This window comes from Meles meles, chromosome 11 (assembly GCF_922984935.1).
Source record: "Meles meles chromosome 11, mMelMel3.1 paternal haplotype, whole genome shotgun sequence".
Lineage (NCBI taxonomy): Eukaryota > Metazoa > Chordata > Mammalia > Carnivora > Mustelidae > Meles > Meles meles.
Genome location: NC_060076.1, coordinates 94,574,824 through 94,592,252, shown reverse-complemented (window position 1 = coordinate 94,592,252; position 17,429 = coordinate 94,574,824). Strand labels below are relative to the sequence as shown.

The 17,429-nt window shown below is 53.5% G+C and overlaps 1 protein-coding gene across 2 annotated transcripts in view; it reads left to right on the top strand.

The window, feature by feature from the left end:
* Positions 1–17,429, top strand: part of BICD2 (BICD cargo adaptor 2) — a 43,203-nt gene that overhangs the window by 12,141 nt on the left and 13,633 nt on the right. For both annotated transcript variants that reach the window (XM_046022771.1, XM_046022770.1), the window contains exon 2: positions 16,494–16,706. In XM_046022771.1, the coding sequence (XP_045878727.1) occupies positions 16,494–16,706 (213 nt within the window). The remainder of the gene's footprint in view (positions 1–16,493; positions 16,707–17,429) is intronic.

Below are 17,429 nucleotides of genomic sequence, written 5' to 3'. Positions count from 1 at the left end.
TATTTGGGGGTTTGGGCGCTTCCTCCCCCAGCTTGACTCTCTGTCTGTGAACTGAAATGACAAGAGTGCGGGTCTTTGGGTGGTGTGGGACTTAGGGAATTCCCAGGAGGTGGAAGGTTGCAGGGTGGGCCCTTGCTTTCCCTGGGGCTGACTGTCCTGAGCCCTGCCCTACCCTGCCAGGCCACTTGGATCCCTGGTGACACATTGGTTCTGAGAGGTGGCGTGATGGGTTCCCAGCAGGGATGTCCCAGGCCTTCCAGGTTCTGTCCTTGTGTGGGAGCTGGTCCCCCTCTTCCTGTGGTTTCCCTTGCTGGAGGCACCCAGGAAGCTACTCCTGCTGGCTGTCCTGTGTCCCTCTTGTTGGGATTCACTGTGAGGTGGGGCTGAACCCTTCTTCACGTGGTCGGCTGCATTAATCCGCGTGGGATGCATCTCGGGATGGAAGAAGATTCCGGAGCAACTCTGGCTCCTGCCCTGAGTACTTGGAAGCAGCCCTCATGTTTTAGGTGGATGCGTAACTCACCTATGAGGAGACGAAGAGTTGGCTGTGCTCGCACGGCTGCCCCCCAGTAGCGTCCCCAGAAGGTGCCTTCCACCCCACATGGCTGCAGGAGCCTTGCTGGCCTCTGCGGTAATTAGGTTCTCTTGCAGACCTATGTGTTAATGGTTGGCTTCCTAGCTGAGCCGGGGGCCAAGTCGGTGCCTGAGTCACCAACACCTTCCCCTTGGGGATGTTGGGGTCACCGGTGTGCAGGGCTCTGTGTGCACCTACACTCTCACATTTCCTGGTGATTCCCATGAGTGCAACCCATCTGCCCTTGTCCAGGACAGACACGCACGGATAGCCACCCTGGTCCCCTGGCAAACAGGCTGAGCCCTCCTCAGGCTCTGCTGCTTGAGTTACCCAGCACTGGGGGTGCAGAGCCGTGTGCCAGGAGGAAGATAATCTCCGTAAGTCGTGTGAAGTGGGACTAAGGACCAGCGTGACCAGCCTTAGCCAGATCTGGGGATTAACAGGCACTGCCCAGTAAACCACAACATTCCAGATTCCAGGCCTGACACCCCAAGACTGGGAAGGACTGCCTAGCAGGTGCACCTGCGCCTGTGAACAGATGTTTCTGGCTCCCTGGGTGATTTCGAGGCAAGGCAGCTAAACAGAGCCAGGTGCTGGATCTGCCTGCCAACCCCTGCCTCTTTCCTGCCTTCTCTGGCGATCGCACCTGGGCGATGATACGCAGTCACTTGCTCTCAGAGTCTGGTTTCTCTCGCCTGTGCCAGGAGATCTTTCCCAGGAGAGAGAAGCTAGTGGGCTCCCGTTGCCACAGACTGTAAAGTGTTCAGGGCTCAGGTTTTGCTTGCCCCCTCCCCCGGGACTCTATCTGTGGCATCTCCTCCCCGGACCCTGTCAGAGTTGGAAGGGTGCAGAGGCCTGGTGGGGGACTGAGGGCTTGGGAGCCGAGCCACGCTGCTGAGCAGGGCTGTGGGCTAGGCCGTGGAGCTGTTCTGGGTGCTGTGTGGGGACCACTTGTGCCTTAGGGCCTGCCTCAGGGACATCTGCCCTGGACACATCCTTGGCTGCTGGCTCCAGCCCTTCTCATGCGCCTCTGCTGCAGTCTTTTGTTGACTAGCAGGTTGGAGACACTCCTTTGTAGTGAGCTTGTTCTGGACCGTCACCAGTGTTTCTGGAAGGTGTCTGCCTATTTCTTACTGAGGCGTGGAGCTCTTCGTAGTCTGGACATGGAACCTCCTGTCGTTGGGCAGTGATCGGTTCCGATGCTGGTGCAGTGGGAGGTGTGGCGGAGGTGGGTGGCCAGGGGCCCAGTGGTCCTCGGCTGGGGACAGCTGAGGCCTCCACCTCCTCCTTACTTTCGTCCTCCCCAAAACGTGAACGCAAATCCTCCGGAGAACTTGGAGGCTGGCATTAAGTGAAACGATACGGTGAAGACACTGGTGGGAATGGTGGCAGGTATTGTTACTCTTCTGGGTGTTTCAGCGGGAGGGGACCTCACACCCACTGGGACGCTGATCAGGGACAGCAGCTGATGACGATGCGGAGAAATCAGAACCCACACTTGGCTGGTGGGAAGGAAGATGGGGCAGCTGCCTTGGCAAATGGTGTGGCGGGTCCTCGCGGTGTTAAACACAGAGTTACCACGTGACCTAGTGGTCGGCTCCTGTGGGACTGCCCCAGACGGCGGCCCCAGCGGCCACACAGCACCAGCGTCCTGTGCAGCCCCGAAGCACTGGTACACGCGGCACGTGGATGAACCTTGGACGAACCTTGGACCGTGATGCTTGGCGAGAGGCCGGTGACAGCGGTCATGTCCTAGGAGGTGCCCCTTCTGGGAAGTGTCCCTGCAGACATAGATATACCCTGGTGGTTTTTAGTGTCTGGGGCAGGGGAGCTGGGGAGCAACTGCTGGTAGGGGTGAGGTCGTCTTTTCCGGGTGACGAGAATGTGGCAGTCGTGATGATGGTCACGCCACACTTTGAATGTACTGAAGTCTGCTGAATGGTATCCACGGAAAGGGTGAATGTAACGGCATGTGAATTACCCCTTTACAGCTTTTTAGGAGGTGAGGAGAGAGTCTTTCTGTTTGCTCATGGTCAGGCTAAATTTCGCTTTTGCTCTGCGATGACCCCAGAGGGTCTGGAGCAGCAGCTGCCGGGTGCTCCCTGCCTGGCGTGGCGCCCTCTGCCCACGACCGCCTGGTGCTCCCCCTCCCGCCAGAGTTGTCCTTTCCTCTAAGTCTTGGGGTTCTAGTTAAGGTAGTGTCTAAGGGTTAATGTTCTTGATGTTGAGATGATAAATTGTTCCTTATTACGTACCCCTATCCTAACAGCTTTACTTCGACAGGATTGGAGAGCTCTCAAGCTTTCCGGAGGTGTTCCTCAGTGCATTTCCTAGGTGAGATCGTCTCCTCGCATCCTTTCTTCTGTGTCTTCTAGCCTTTGTCCCTGTGGGCACAGGTTCTCTTCCCTTGTCCTTTCCGGAGGTGGGACCCCAGGGCTTGACCGATACTTATTCATGCACTCGCTCTTGGCTAACGTCAGTGCTTATCTGTCTAGGTGCGTTTGCTGATGCCCAGATGTTCTCGTAACGATGTCAAGAAGAAAGCTGGCTGGTCCATTTTTGTAGAGCTTTGGTGGGAAGGCGAGGCCAGTCATCACCAGCGCATCTCCGTGTGGGTGGTATTCTTGCTTCCTTTTCACACATTACTCCGTCTGCGGCAGGAATGTCTGTAGTTCAGCCTCTGACACGCTGTAACTACAGGCTTGCGTATGCTGAGCCCTGGCGCCTGGTCAGTCTTTTTATAAAACTGAATTGTGATTAGTGCTGCTGGTTTGGTGCTCCCGGGGAAGCGTAGCTGTTTCTTGGGGCCTCCCAAGTCTCTGTGCGCATGTTCCATGTGGGTATCCTTGGGCCTTCTATGCAGGGAGGATTAGGGGAGCTCCTGCATGAGCGTGTCCGCTGAGCCCAGGGTCACTGCCCCTCTGCCCTGTCCCGTGCTGGGAGTGGCCGTGGCAGTGAGCAGCGAGGCTCCCGGATCCGGCCTGGCCCGGCCCTGCCCCAGGTGAGCACATCACCTTGGGATGCAGGGGCACTGGCCTCTGTGTGCCTGGCATAGAGGCAGATGCTCCACACAGACCACCACCCTGGGTAAAACCATCTCCGGGGTGGAGACACCACCAGCGTCATTGCTTTTGTTTCTTTATTTTGCTTTTGGGCTTTTGTTGTGACACTTCTCTTTCTGAGACTTTTGTCTGTTTACTTTGTTGAGTCTCTGTGTTTCTTTTTATCACTAAAGTGTATTTTTAGCACACCTCCCTCCCCCGGCGCAGTACTGTTTTGGCAGTGATCCCCGAATGCTGATAGGAGAGGTTTCTGGTTTTTGTTAACTCGGTTTCCTGGTGTGTGTTCTGGATGGCCTATTCGGTGCAGGTATTAGCGAAGAGATCGATTTTCCTGTTTGGGTGTGTGCTAATACATTTTTAAATAGCTTTTATTTTTTGAGAGCAGTTTTGGATTCATAGAAGACTTGAGGCATCTATTTTGATCTTGCTCTAGCATGGCCCACAACATGTGCGTTGACTTCTGTTGACATTATGGTGAGGTCAGCCCTTCCCGTTGTCATACTGTTTCCTTAGGGAAATGCTCTAATTGGGAAGAACCTTGTGCCTTCCATCCCACTCTTGTGTCTTCTCTATGTTGAGGCTGTTTCTGACTTACTTGCGTGGTGCTGAACGCCCCCAGACTTTGGATCTTTGTGATTTGATACGTTCTGCAGTGTTCGGTATTTCGTGGCCGACTGTTCACGCCAGTGACCACCGTGTCGCTAGGATTGACCCGTCTGTGATGGAGAATTTATTCCCTTAGTGCTATAAAATCTTTATCCTGTACCACCGCTGGGTTTGTGTCTGTATCCAGTTCCCGGGCCTCTACCCAGCCTGGCATTGAATGAGGCTCCTGTGGGGCTGGTGGGCTTATCCAGTTCCCGGGCCTCTACCCAGCCTGGCATTGAATGAGGCTCCTGTGGGGCTGGTGGGCTCCTGCAGAAAGAGCTCGGCCATGCGGAAATGCATGAGTCACAGTGTTGCCCTGGAGTCACCCAATCCCCCTGTGACCGAGTGAGTGCGGCAGCCCTGGGGCTCTGACTGGGAATCTGTCAGTCCATCCATATCTGTTGAGCACAGGCTGCAGGTGGCTGGCATTGGACTGGAGTTGCTGTTTCTTCTTCCTTGTGGGTCCCATGGCTGCTTGCCCTCCCGCAAGGCAGAAGCAGGTGAAGAAGGTGTGAGCCCTCCACTCCAGGTGGTGCTGGGCCTTTGTGACCCACTGGAGGGCTCTTGATACACACTTGCTCTGAGAAGCTGCTCTCCAGGGCAAGATCCGGGTACAGACACCATCTTGAACCAGAAAAGAGGTGAGGGACACCTTAGGGGCTCCTCACTCTTCTTGAGACCATTGGTGAACGGAGGGAGTGATTCTGACCATTCGAAGGTCCCAGGGTGCCAGGCTTTGGGTCCCCGGCTGGGGCAGAGGTGACTCTGGGAGCCCGGCAGTGTCTGTTGTCTTCCCAGGCGCGCAGTAAGCTCATCAGAGCTGTGTGGGGCTGGGGGGCGGGACGGGCAGCCAATGAGACTTGCGGGTTCCTGGGACACCCCCATCCTGGTGCGGCCTAGTGGCCCTTCAGGGAAAGGGGGGCACCCTGTGGGTGGGTGAGTGTGGGTCAGCCCAGGACTTCAACACCAGAGGAGCCGAGAATCCTAGATCCCAACCTCCCTGTGGAAAGGGCTTCCTGGACCTATGCCTTCCCTCTTCTGGGTTTCTTTGGAGTGGGTGTGTTGCGCCTGCTGCCTCTGACGGCCAGACTGACGGGTCTGGGAAGGGAACCTCTCCAGCACAGCCCCGCCTGGAGGACGCGTCCAGCTGCCTCTGCCCTGTTGATGCAGGCCCTTCTCTGGGAAGTCAGGCCCCGCCTGGAGTCAGGAACAGGCTCCTTCTGCCTCACTGTGCCAACCTATTTCAGGGTCCCATGAGTGGGGCTCAGAAACTAAGGGTCAGCCTCTGTGACCAGGGCGGATGACCTCACTGATGATCGGTGTCTTTGGGAGACACATGGCAAGGCCACTGCAAAGGAGAGGAACTTCCTTCTGGGGGCCACAGGGACTGGCCAACCACATGGGTGGGGGCAGTCCCTTGTGGGGTTGCTCTTCCAGCTTGACGAGTCCTGTTTCTCCTGGGCTGGGTCCCGCCAGGTGCCGGGCTCTTCCACCGCTGAGGAGGAAGAGGCTTTCTGTCCAGGGCTCCTCCTAGCCCGCCCGGTCCTGCCTCTGGGCTTTTGCCAGACCTGTCCCCGCACCTGGAGCATCCTCATCTTCCCAGGCCTGATCTGTCATGGGCATGGGCCCTTCGACATGCACTTAGAGTTCTTGTGCAACAAGCCGCAGGGAGTGGGCGCCAGGTGACGAGGAGGGGCTGGCTCAGACCAGGGGGTCTGCAGACGGCTACTTGAGGGCCACGCCTGGGCGTGGGCCTGGTCTCCTAAACAGAGTTTTACTCCTTTGTGTGGTCCTGGCTGCTTGCACCCTGCGGGACGGAGTTGGGGGACGGAGTTTGGAGCCGTGGCCGCAGACTCAGTGCTGGTGTGCTGGTTGCTCCAAGTGTCCGTTTCTGGGCTAAAGGACACCGAGTTGTTAGGAAACAGGACTTTGGGGTGTATCTGTGGAAGGGATTAGCATTTGATTCCATGTGGGCGGGACTCATGCTGGCCCTCTGGCCCAGCAGAGCAGAAATGGGACGGGTGACTTCTCTGTCCCGCAGCTGGGACAGTGTCTCCTGTCCTCAGGCCTCCACACTCCACCTCCCGCTCTCCTGGGTCTCCTGCGTGCAGACGGCAGACTGGGGGACTTTGCTTCTGTAACTGCCTGAGCCAGTGCCTGTGATAAATCTCTTGTGTCTGTTTCAGTACGTGTTCTCTGGGGAACCCTGAATAGTGCAGATTTGGTCCTGAGTGTGGAGCTGCTTGGGGTCTCTTCCTGTTTGCCCCCCCCATCTTTGTCCCTGCGCTGGATGACCCACCTAGTGGGACTGCCTGACTTCTCCCTCCAGGATGGGGTAGGGTCTGCGTCTGGGCCCCCTCTAGGGACCTTACCTCCTTAGGGGCCTGTGCCCTAGATGGGCCCTAGATCCCAGCTCAGGGCACAGTGAGGAACAGGCTGATGGAGTTTCTTGCCTGGAAGGTTTGCGTGTACTCCCTGTGGAGAGCAGGCTCCCTGTCCCCAGCGGGTTGCTGACTTGTATGTGGGCCTGGGTCCCAGGGACCCTTGCTGAGCCCTGGCTCTTGTGTCCGTGGCCTCAGGACAGTGGCCCGGGCATCCTGCCTGCTGCTTCAGCTTCCCCATTTGGGTGTGTTCTGGCACAGATTCAACAGTAGAACCGGGCCTGGGCTGCTGTGGCTGGCGGGGCTGCGGTGCTTCTCGGGGTCAGCGCAGCTCTTGTCTCTCGTTCTCTCTGCTTCTCTGCTCTGCTTTTGTCTCTGGCTCTCAGCCGCCTTGGGGTAGTGGGGGCCTGGAGGGGGTTGGGTATCTGGGGCCTCCCGTGTGCCAGTGGGGACCATTGGGGTCTCGGCCAGAAATGCTGGGTGTGCATGTGTCAGACTGTGCTCAGAACTGCACACGCCACGTCGGCCTCACACCCGGCTTGGGAGGAGGAGGCAGCGGCTGCAGCAGCCCGGGACTGGTGTGATTGCCCACAGCCAAGTGAGGAGGGTCTGACCAGGGCCCTGCCCTGCTCTGTTCACCCACCCGTCCCCGTCCCCGTCCCCGTCCTCGTCCTGGGCCAGATTCCCACCCCTGCAGCCCTCTGCTCCCAGATGGGCCTTCCTGCCCAGACCCTTCCATGGCTCCTAAGGCTTTGAGAAGAGCTTCGCACCTCCCGCCCAGCCCTTGCTCACGCTGTTCCCTCTGCAGGCGCCCTCTATCCCCCTCCCCAGCCCCGGGGAGCCCTCCGCACTGGGCAAACCCAGCCTCCCCCACCAAGTCTGGCCCTGACTGCAGGTGTTTGAGGTGTCCACAAGGGCGGGGATGAGCTTGAAGTAGGGCTGATGATGACCTCATGCCTGGGCTTGCGGGGCCGTGTTGGGGCTTGCCAGGTGGGGTGTGCACTGCGAAGCTGTGTCAGGAACACTGTCGCCCCACCCCTGGCCAGGCCAGCCCTTGTGGCTGCCAGTCCCTAGCTCAGAGCCCTGATGTATGTCTTGGGGTCCATCCAGGAGGCACTGCCTTTCTTCCTCAGAGCACCAGGGGCCTTGGGTCCCTCCGGTGGGCACTGGCCTGGGAGGTGCACGGCAAGGCAGGGGGTACTTTGGGTACGCGGGTCCCCATAGCTGGACACTGCCGTCCGATGGACACTGCTGCTGTGTGCCTTCCTGGCGTGGGGAGGCAGGTCTCAAGGCAGTGCACGGATTGGGTGAGGGTCCTTTGGTCAGCAGAAGAAATTCAGATGGGCGGGCTGAGTGACTTCCCCTCTGAGATCTCCAGCGTCCCAGCCTGTGGGCTGGGGCTTGTGCATGGGAACAGGGTCCCCCAGCTGAGGCGGTGAGCAGAAGGGATGGGGTTCCCCAGCTGGGGCAGTTTGCAGGGGGACAGGGTCCCCCAGCTTGGGATGGTGAGCACAGGGGATGGGGTCTCCCAGCTGGGGTGATGAGCACAGGAGACGGGAGGGACGAGGTCCCCCAGCTGGGGCAGCAGGCCGGGATGCCTTGTGATAAACAGCTCCCAAGAGCTGTCATTGAGTGAGCCATGTGGAAATGAAGCAAGGTGGGGAGATGGAGCTCCCCCTGCTGGCCTCTTGCCGCCATTTCAGCGTGGTTCCGCTGCTGTTACAGACAGGACTGTCTGGTCAGGTTGTTAAACACCTGGGAGTGGATGGCTGTGCCTTTTTGTCGGGTGTCTGCTCGCACAGCGGCCTCAGCCAGGGCAGATGTTCTCATCTATGCCGCCTCCTACCTGTGTGGTGGCATCTCCCTAGTCCTTGATTCTTTTCTGTATGTGTGTCTTCTTGGGGGAAGTGTCTGTTCAGTTCTTCTGCTCATGTTTTAGGGGGCTGTCGCTCTTACTGAGTTTTGAGAGCCCTTATATCTCGGATGGAAGTCCTTTATCAGATGCGTGATTTGCATAGACTTCTGTTCAGTCTGTGCCTTGTCTCTGCGTTGTTCTTTTTTTTGTTAATGGAAAGAGTTCTAGAGATGGGTTGCACAACAGTGTGAATGGCATCAACGCTCCTAAAGTGTCCACTTAAAAATGGTGAAGATGGTTGGGGGAAATTGGAGGAGGGAGACGAACCATGAGACTGTAGACTCTGAAAAACAATCTGAGGGTTTTGGAGGGGCGGGGGAGTGGGAGGTTGGGTGAGCCTGGTGGTGGGCGTTATGGAGGGCACGTATTGCATGGAGGACTGGGTGTGGTGATAAACAATGAATTCTGGAACACTGAAAAGAAATTTAAAAAATAAATAAAAATAAAAATAAAAATAAAAGGGGCGCCTGGGTGGCTCAGTGGATTAAGCCTCTGCCTTCAGCTCAGGTCATGATCTCAGGGTCCTGGGATCGAGTCCCACATCGGGCTCTCTGCTCTGCGGGGAGCCTGCTTCCTCCTCTCTCTCTGCCTGCCTCTCTGCCTGCTTGAAATCTCTGTCTGTCAAATAAATAAATAAAATCTTTAAAAAAATAAAATAAAATAAAATACAAAAAATGGTGAAGATGGTAACTTCTGTGTTGTGTATTTCACTGCAACTAAAAAGAGTTTCCTGATTTTATTTTATTTATTTTTTAAGATTTTATTTATTTATTTATTTATTTGACAGAGATCACAAGTAGGCAGAGAGGCAGGCAGAGAGAGAGGGGGAAGCAGGCTCTCTGCTGAGCAGAGAGCCTGATGCGGGGCTCAATCCCAGAACCCTGGGATCATGACTTGAGCCAAAGGCAGAGGCTTAACCCACTGAGCCACCCAGGTGCCCCAGTTTCCTGATTTTAAACAAAATGTGCTGGTGAAGTATTTGTTTTATCATTATTTTACTCTATTTCTGGCAGTGCTTTTTGTGTAGGAGTCTTACTTTGTCTGCTCTTAAAGTAACCATACTGGCTTTCTTAGTATTGCTCCGTGTGTCTTTTTATTTGTTTACTCTCCGCTTTCTTTGTCCTTATTTTTGTCCCATATATGTATCGTTAGTAGAATATAGTTGGAATTTGTTTGGGTACAGTTTCTTGTATCCAGCTTGAGAATCTTTTCAAGATTTGTGTATTTGTTTTAGAGAGGAGTGAGAGGAGTGGCAGAGGTAGAGAATCTCCATGCTGAGTGTGGAGCCCAACATGGTGCTCGAACTCACGACCCTGAGATCATGACCTGAGCTGAAACCAAGAGATGCTTACTGTGCTGTGCCACCCAGGTGCCCTGTTGGGTTTTTTTTATCACTGTAACATGGGTTCCCGGGGTCTTCAAAAGTCATGTGTATTTATGTTTCCCACTAAGGTTTGTGAAATAAAGAATTTAGATTGCCAAAACTACTATCATTAATCTTATAAACAAAGACCTTGAAAACTCAGTAGAATTACCTTTTTAAATTACCTTTCTTTTTTTTTTAATATTTTATTTATTTATTTGACAGAGAGATCACAAGTAGGCAGAGAGGCAGGCAGAGAGAGAGGGAAGCAGGCCCCCTGCTGAGCAGAGAGCCCGATGCGGGACTCGATCCCAGGACCCTGAGATCATGACCTGAGCCGAAGGCAGCGGCTTAACCCACTGAGCCACCCAGGCGCCCTAAATTACCTTTCTTTTTAACCATTTCCAGCTCTTTGCCTCACCACTAATAACCCCTGATCGTTCTCTGTGTTCTGTGAGTGTGGCTTTTAGTTTTTCTTAGAGTCCACATGTAAGAAAGATTGTGCGGTATTTCTGTCTGATTTACTGCATTTTGCCTAATGCCCTCGAGGTCTACCCTTCTCTTAACTTTCAAACAACAGATGTTCTTAGTTTTGAAGTCCAAATTAACAGTTTTTAAAATAGGTCATGTCTAAAGTCACAAACAGTTTCTCTTGTTTTCCCCTGGAAGTCTTAGACTTAGAATTTTAAGCTTATGACCCATTGTTTGTTTGTTTGTTTTCAGATTTTATTTATTTTGACAGAGAAAGAGATCACAAGTAGGCAGAGAGGTAGGCAGAGAGAGAAGGAGAAGCAGACTCCCCGCTGAGCAGGGAGCCCAATGCAGGGCTCCATCCCAGGCCTCTGGGATCATGACCCGAGCCAAAGGCAGAGGCTTTAACCCACTGAGCCACCCAGGCACCCCTTATGACCCATTTTAAATTAATTTTCAAAATGCTGTAAGATAGGGATTGAAGTTTATTTTTTGCATATTGATATTCATTCATTCCAGCACTGTTTGTTACAAGGTTATCTGTTTGCCACCAAATGGCCTAAGTATTGAAATCAGGTCCTTCTACTTTGTTTTTCCTTTGAAGTCATTTTGGTTATTCTAGGTCATTTTAATATCCATGTGAATTTCAGAATCAGCTGATCAATTTCTACCCAAAATGCTGGGATCTTGATTGTCATTGTGATGAATTGAAAGATAAATTTGTGGAGAATGGACAATATTAAGGATATTGTTATATTCTTTTTTTTTTAAAATATTTTATTTATTTGAGAGAGAGAGAGAGAATGAGAGCATAAGAAGGGAGAGATCAGAGGGAGAAGCAGACTCCCTGCGGAGCAGAGAGCCCGACGTGGGGCTCGATCTCAGGACCCTGAGATCATGACCTGAGCCGAAGGCAGTTGCTTAACCAACTGAGCCACCCAGGTGCCCCAAGAATATTGTTATATTCTTGGGAAGCCTCTGTAGCTCAGTCGGTTAAGCATCTGCCTTCGGCTCAGGTCATGATCCCAGGGTCCTGGGATGGAGTCCCACATAGGGCTCCTTGCTCAGCAGGGAGCCTGCTTCTCCCTCTGCCTGCTCTTCCTGTTCTGCCTGCAGCTCTCTGTGCTTCTGCTCTCTCTCTGACAAATAAATAAATAAAATCTTGAAAGAAAAAAAAAGTTTTGTTATATTCTTTTGTTGTTGTTATATTCTTTTTTTTTTAAATATTTTATTTATTTATTTGACAGAGAGAGATCACAAGTAGGCAGAGAGGCAGGCAGAGAGAGTGAGAGGGAAGCAGGCTCCCCGCGGAGCAGAGAGCCCGATGCGGGACTCGATCCCAGGACCCTGAGATCACGACCCGAGCCGAAGTCAGCGGCTTAAACCACTGAGCCACCCAGGCACCCCTTGTTGTTATATTCTTAACAGTGGGTGGCTCAGTTGAATGTCCAGCTCTTGACTTTGGCTCAGGTCATGATCTCAGGGTCATGAGATCAAGCCCCATATTGGGCTCTGCACCAGGTATGGAGCCTGCTTGGGATTTTCTCCCTCTCTCTCCCTGCTCCCAAGCACGTCCCTGCTCCCAAGCATGTGTGTACTCTAAAAAAAATTTTTTTGAAGATTTTAATTTTTTTGACAGAGAGAGACACAGTGAGAAAGGAAACATAAGCAGGGGGAGTGGGAGAGGGAGAAGCAAGCTCCCTGCCGAGCAGGTAGCCCAATGTGGGACTCGATCTCAGGACCCTGGGATCATGACCCAAGCCGAAGGCAGACACTTAACCAATTTAGCCACCCAGGGTTCCCAGCATTTAATATTTTTGATGCTATTATAAGTAGCATTTTAAAAATTTTCACTTTCTGATTATTCATTTGTCATCATTCCTCATATGTAGAAGTGTTTGATTTTTGGTACATTGATCTTGTATCTTGCAACGGTCCCGGGTCTTGGCCTCAAGTCCCTGCTCGGTGGGGAGTCTGCTTCTCCTGCTCCCTCTGTCTGCCGCACCCCTGCTTGGTGGGGAGTCTGCTTCTCCTGCTCCCTCTGTCTGCCGCACCCCTGCTTGTGCTCTCCTGTCTCTCTGTCTGATAAATAAAGTGTTCTTTTAAAAAGATATTTAGGAGAAAGAGTGTGTGTGCAGGAGGGGGAGAGGGAGAGAGAGAATTCTCAAGCAGACTCTCCACTGAGCACGGAGCCTGACCTTAGGGCTCAATCCCAGGACGCTGGGATCATGACCCGAGGCGAAGGTAGACACTTAACTGACTGAGCCACCCAGGTGCCCCCAGATAAATACATCTTAAAAAGAAAAAAACTCTTTTCTCCTATTGCATAGCTTGTCTTTTCATTGGACAGGGTCCTTTGATACACAAATGTTTTAATTTTGATGAAGTCCAGTTTATTTTTGTTGTTCTTGCTCATGCTTATGGTATCAATATTAAGAATGCCAATAAGGTCACAAAGATCAGTCCCAGTTTTTTCCTGAGTTGTAGTTGTAGTTCTTGCGTTGAGGTCTCTGATCCATTTTGAGTTAATTTGTGTATATGTTGTGAGGTAGGGATTCAACTTTATTCTTTGCACGGGGCTATCCGTTTGTCGCAGCACCATTTGTTGAAAACCTATTCTTCCATCACTGAACTACCTTTTTACTCTTGTCAAAAATCAGTTGACCAGGGGCACCTGGGTGGCTCAGTGGGTTAAAGCCTCTGCCTTCTGCTCAGGTCATGATCTCAGGGTCCTAGGATGGAGCCCCACATCAGGGCTCTCTGCTCAGCAGGGAGCCTGCTTCCCCTGCTCTCTCTGTCTGCCTCTCTGCCTACTTGTGATCTCTCTCTCTCTCTCTCTGTTAAGTAAATAAATGAAAAAAAAAATCAGTTGACCACATATGTAAGGGTGTATTTCTGGACTCTGCCGTTCCATTGGGCTATACAGTCTTAATGCCAGTATCATACTGTCATGGTCACTGTAGCATTAAGTTTTGAAATAGAGAATTTGAGTCTTCCTGCTTTGGTTTTAATATTGTTTTAGCTATTTTGGGCCCCTCACAATCCCATATGAATTTCCATTTCTGCAAAAAAGGCCATTGAAATTTTGGTAGGGATTGCATTGAGTCTCTAATTCATTATCTTAAAGGGCCTTAAATAATAAAGCAAGTCTTTTATATTTATTCCATGATTATCATTTCTAGTGCTTTTCACTCCTTCTAAATCTAGATTTCCATCTGGTACTGTTCTTCTGCCTGAGCGATTTTATTTAATGTCTGTAGTGCCGGTGTGCAGGTGATAAATTCTTTCAGCTCTTGTCTGTCTGAACTCCCTTCATGGAGTTTTCACTGGGTGTAGTCCCCTCACTGGTAGGTTGTGTCATCTTGCTTTCTCGAGGCGGTTCCGCTATCTCCCGGCTCCTCAGAGAAATGTGCTGTCATCTTGCACTTGCTGCTTTTCTCTGGGTGATTTTAGCATGTCCTTTCCTTCGCTGGTTTTAGGCAGTTTTGTGATACCCTTGGTGTAGTTTCTCTCGTCTTGAGCTCCGGGGTGGATGAGCTGCTACCATCTGTAGATCTATAGTTTCCATCAAATTTGGAAATTCTTGAGCCATTATGATTTTTCAAGGACTTATTTTATCCTCTCCCTTTCTCTTTCCTGGGACTCTGGTTTCCCTGTTGGACCCACAGCTCACTCTGAGCTTTCTGGTTTTTCAGTCTTTTTTTTCCTGTGTTTTATTTTGGGTAGTCCTGGTGCTGCTGCTTCAAGCTTACTAGTCTTCCACATTGTGTAACTGGCTGCTAATCCCACCCGTTGCCCCACTCACGTCACTTTTTGTACTTCATTTTGCAAGTCTTCTGGGTTGCTGTTGTGTGTGATCGGTGTTTGGTCTGCATCCTGAACCCGTGGTCTCCTGGCTCTTGCCCTGGCAATGGTGAGCTCTTCTCCCAGTGATGGTGAGCTGGTGCTGTTAATTCCTATGTGGGTTCCCAGGCTTTGTTCTGGGACATACTTCGATGCCTTCAGGTTGTGCCCATCAGCTTTGTGGGTCAGGACCAGAAAGCACTTACGGGCTCCACATCTTTGCCCCCACTCCCCACCTCCCCCTGTTGGCTGCCAGCGGCTCTCTCATGGGTTTGCACCAGTTGTGCCTTTTGCCCACGGTCTGCTACTTCTGCTGCCTTGTCCACCACCTTGCAGCACCGCCCCCTCCCCGAAGGTCTGCGGGCATGCCCACCATTGTCTGTCTTTCGGTGCCACGCCCAGGGGTCCTTTCGCAGGAACGAGGGCTATCGTGGAGCTCACCTGAACCCTGCCCCTCACTCTCTGGTGCTTAGTCACATAAAGTTCCCTGTTAATGGTAACTTGCTCACGGGAGCCAGATCCAGTGCCTGTGACTGTTCTGTTAGCTCAGCAGGATGTTCAGGTCTCCAGCTCTGTTGTCTCAGCGCTTGTGGGCTGGGCTGGGGACTGGGCGGGGGTGAAGGTTTGGGCTGAGGCTGGCAGGCCTGGACATGTGTGTGCACACACCTGTGTGCGTCACAACGTTTAGCCGTCTCACCTTGGGACAGCCTCTGATGGTTGACCCACTTCCTGGTGAGACATCTACACTCCAGCTTGGGGTTCAGGAGTGTGTTATACTCTGGTCGCCCAGTCGGGCTGGCCTGGAGACGTGGGGGATACAGCCCTCATTCAGGGCACCTGCCTCGTGGGTTGGGTCCTTCCTGTGCTTCCAGAGAAACCTGACGGGGTCTGGCACACCCCGCGCTGGTGTGCAGCTGGCAGTCAGCACTGCCACTAGGTTGGGCCAGGCCCTGTGTAGACGTGAATCTGAGCTTTGTTTGGTCTTTTATTTGGGATGGGGATGGAGGAGGACAGCATCAGGAATTAGAGCTGAGCTGACTTGGTTTGAAAGGAAACTGGGATTTTCATAGTGGGCCATGCTGGCAGCTGGGGGCAGATGAGCAGGAGCCGTCCTTGGGCAGGGGAGACCCCACTTCATCTACCAGTCCCCCATGGCTTTCTACGTTTTGATTTTTTTTAAATCTTTTTTTATTTATCTGTTTTTAAATCAGAATGAGTGAGCACAAGCAGGGAGAGTGACAGGCAGAAGGAGAAGCAGGCTTCCTGCTGAGCAAGGAGCCCGATGTGGGGCTCAATTCCTGGGCCCCAGGATCACAACCCGAGCGGAAGGCAGCTGCTCAGCTGACTGAGCCACCCAGGTGTCCTTTGATTTTTTTATATCAGAAATGAGCCTGCTCAGAACACGCTTATCTTTATGCACATTTTCCCAATTTCTGGACTTCTTACCAAATAGCAAATAAGTGAAAATGCCCTTGTTTTTCCGCAAGAAATAAAGACATCAACTACTTTCTTCTTCGGTAGCCCTCCTTGGATTTTGTTTTTCTTCTGTGAGCCGGGAGCCCTGTAGAGAATCTGCATAGGGTGGCCACTGGGAAGGGGGCTGCTGTGGAGGACATACACAGGCCCCTGGGGGTTGTGTCCTGGGGACTGGGGCTGTGCGGAGTGGCTGGATGGAGGCACTGGAGGGGGCCACAACCAGCTCAGGACCGAGGCGGTGGACTGGGTTGGCCACACCATGCCAGGTTTTGCTCCCCTTTGAGGGCTCCTCCCTGAGCCTGGGGGCAGAGCTCCCTTGCCTGTTGCAGCCCAGAGCCCTCCCTGGGTCTGACAGTTGGGGTGGCAGTGCCTTCTCCCCTCTGTCTGGTACTTTCTGCTCTTTGCCCAGGTCCTGGTCTGTTGACTAGTTCTGAGTATCCTGGTTCACGCTCCTGTCCCATCACTATGCCCTGGCCAGGTCTCACACCCTCCCAAACCGCCCTGGTCTCCGTGGCCTCCCAGGATGGGTGAATAGAGTGGTCAAGATCAGGCAGTGGAAGGGTGCCTCCCTGAGCCTCAGTTTCTCCATCTGGAGTGGGGCAGAGGGGTGCCATTGGGGGCCTCAGGCCTGCCCTGGTTCTAGGGTAGGAGTTCCCTGCCTGGCCCGTCCTGCGCACCCCATATCTACCTCGTCTCTTTGGGCCCCCAGCCACTCCCTCTGCGTCGGCCTCTCTCTTACGAGTGTCTGGTCTCTGCACAGGCGTTTGGACAGGCGCACACGAACCACAAGAAGGTGGCCGCGGACGGCGAGAGCCGGGAGGAGAGTCTGATCCAGGAGTCGGCCTCCAAGGAGCAGTACTACGTGCGCAAGGTGCTGGAGCTGCAGACTGAGCTGAAGCAGCTGCGGAACGTGCTCACCAACACGCAGTCAGAGAACGAACGCCTGGCGTCCGTGGCGCAGGAGCTGAAGGAGGTGACGGGCGCGCCCGGTGGGGTGGGGGCAAGTGTCTGGCGCCACCGCCCTCAAGGTGGGGTGGGCGAGCGACAGGGCCAGCACGTGTGGCCACGAGCCCCTGTGAGCGAGTCCTGGCCATGGCCTCGGATCCCCTGGGTTCTCATCCAGAAGGGCAGGGGGCCTTGTTCTGGGCTGCAGGGAGACCCGCTGTCTGCCCTCTGTTTACCTCAGGGGTGACAGGTGACCAGAGGGACGGATAGTTGTCAGTTTTCACGCTTTGGATGGGAAGGTATGGAGCAGTCAGGGTCCCACGGATCCAGGAGGGGGGACTCCAGCGAGCTCTGGAACAGAGCCCAGGATCTGGCAGCAGGGGGAGCAGTCACGCCCCTGGTTGGGGTCAGAGGTCACCGAGGCCTGTGGGCCTGGGAGGAGCTTGGCTTGGATCCCATTGTGGAGCCAGAGTGCATGATCTCACTTCCTCCCACAGGATCCCCCAGCTTGGGATGGGAGGAGGGTTTGACCTCACTGAGCCGTCTCAGCCCCTCTGCTGGCCAGGCTTATTCCACTCTCCTCCCCTTCCAGAAGGGCTTGTCTGGGCTGTTTGGAACACCCTGGGGACCTGCTGACTCCTGGCTTTGTGCATCAGGAAATTAGCTCAGCTGGTCCCCCGTGAGACCCGGTTTGGTGGGGCGGGATTCCTGCTCTTCCTGTTGGTGCTTCAGGAGGAGGCCTGCCCGCCCC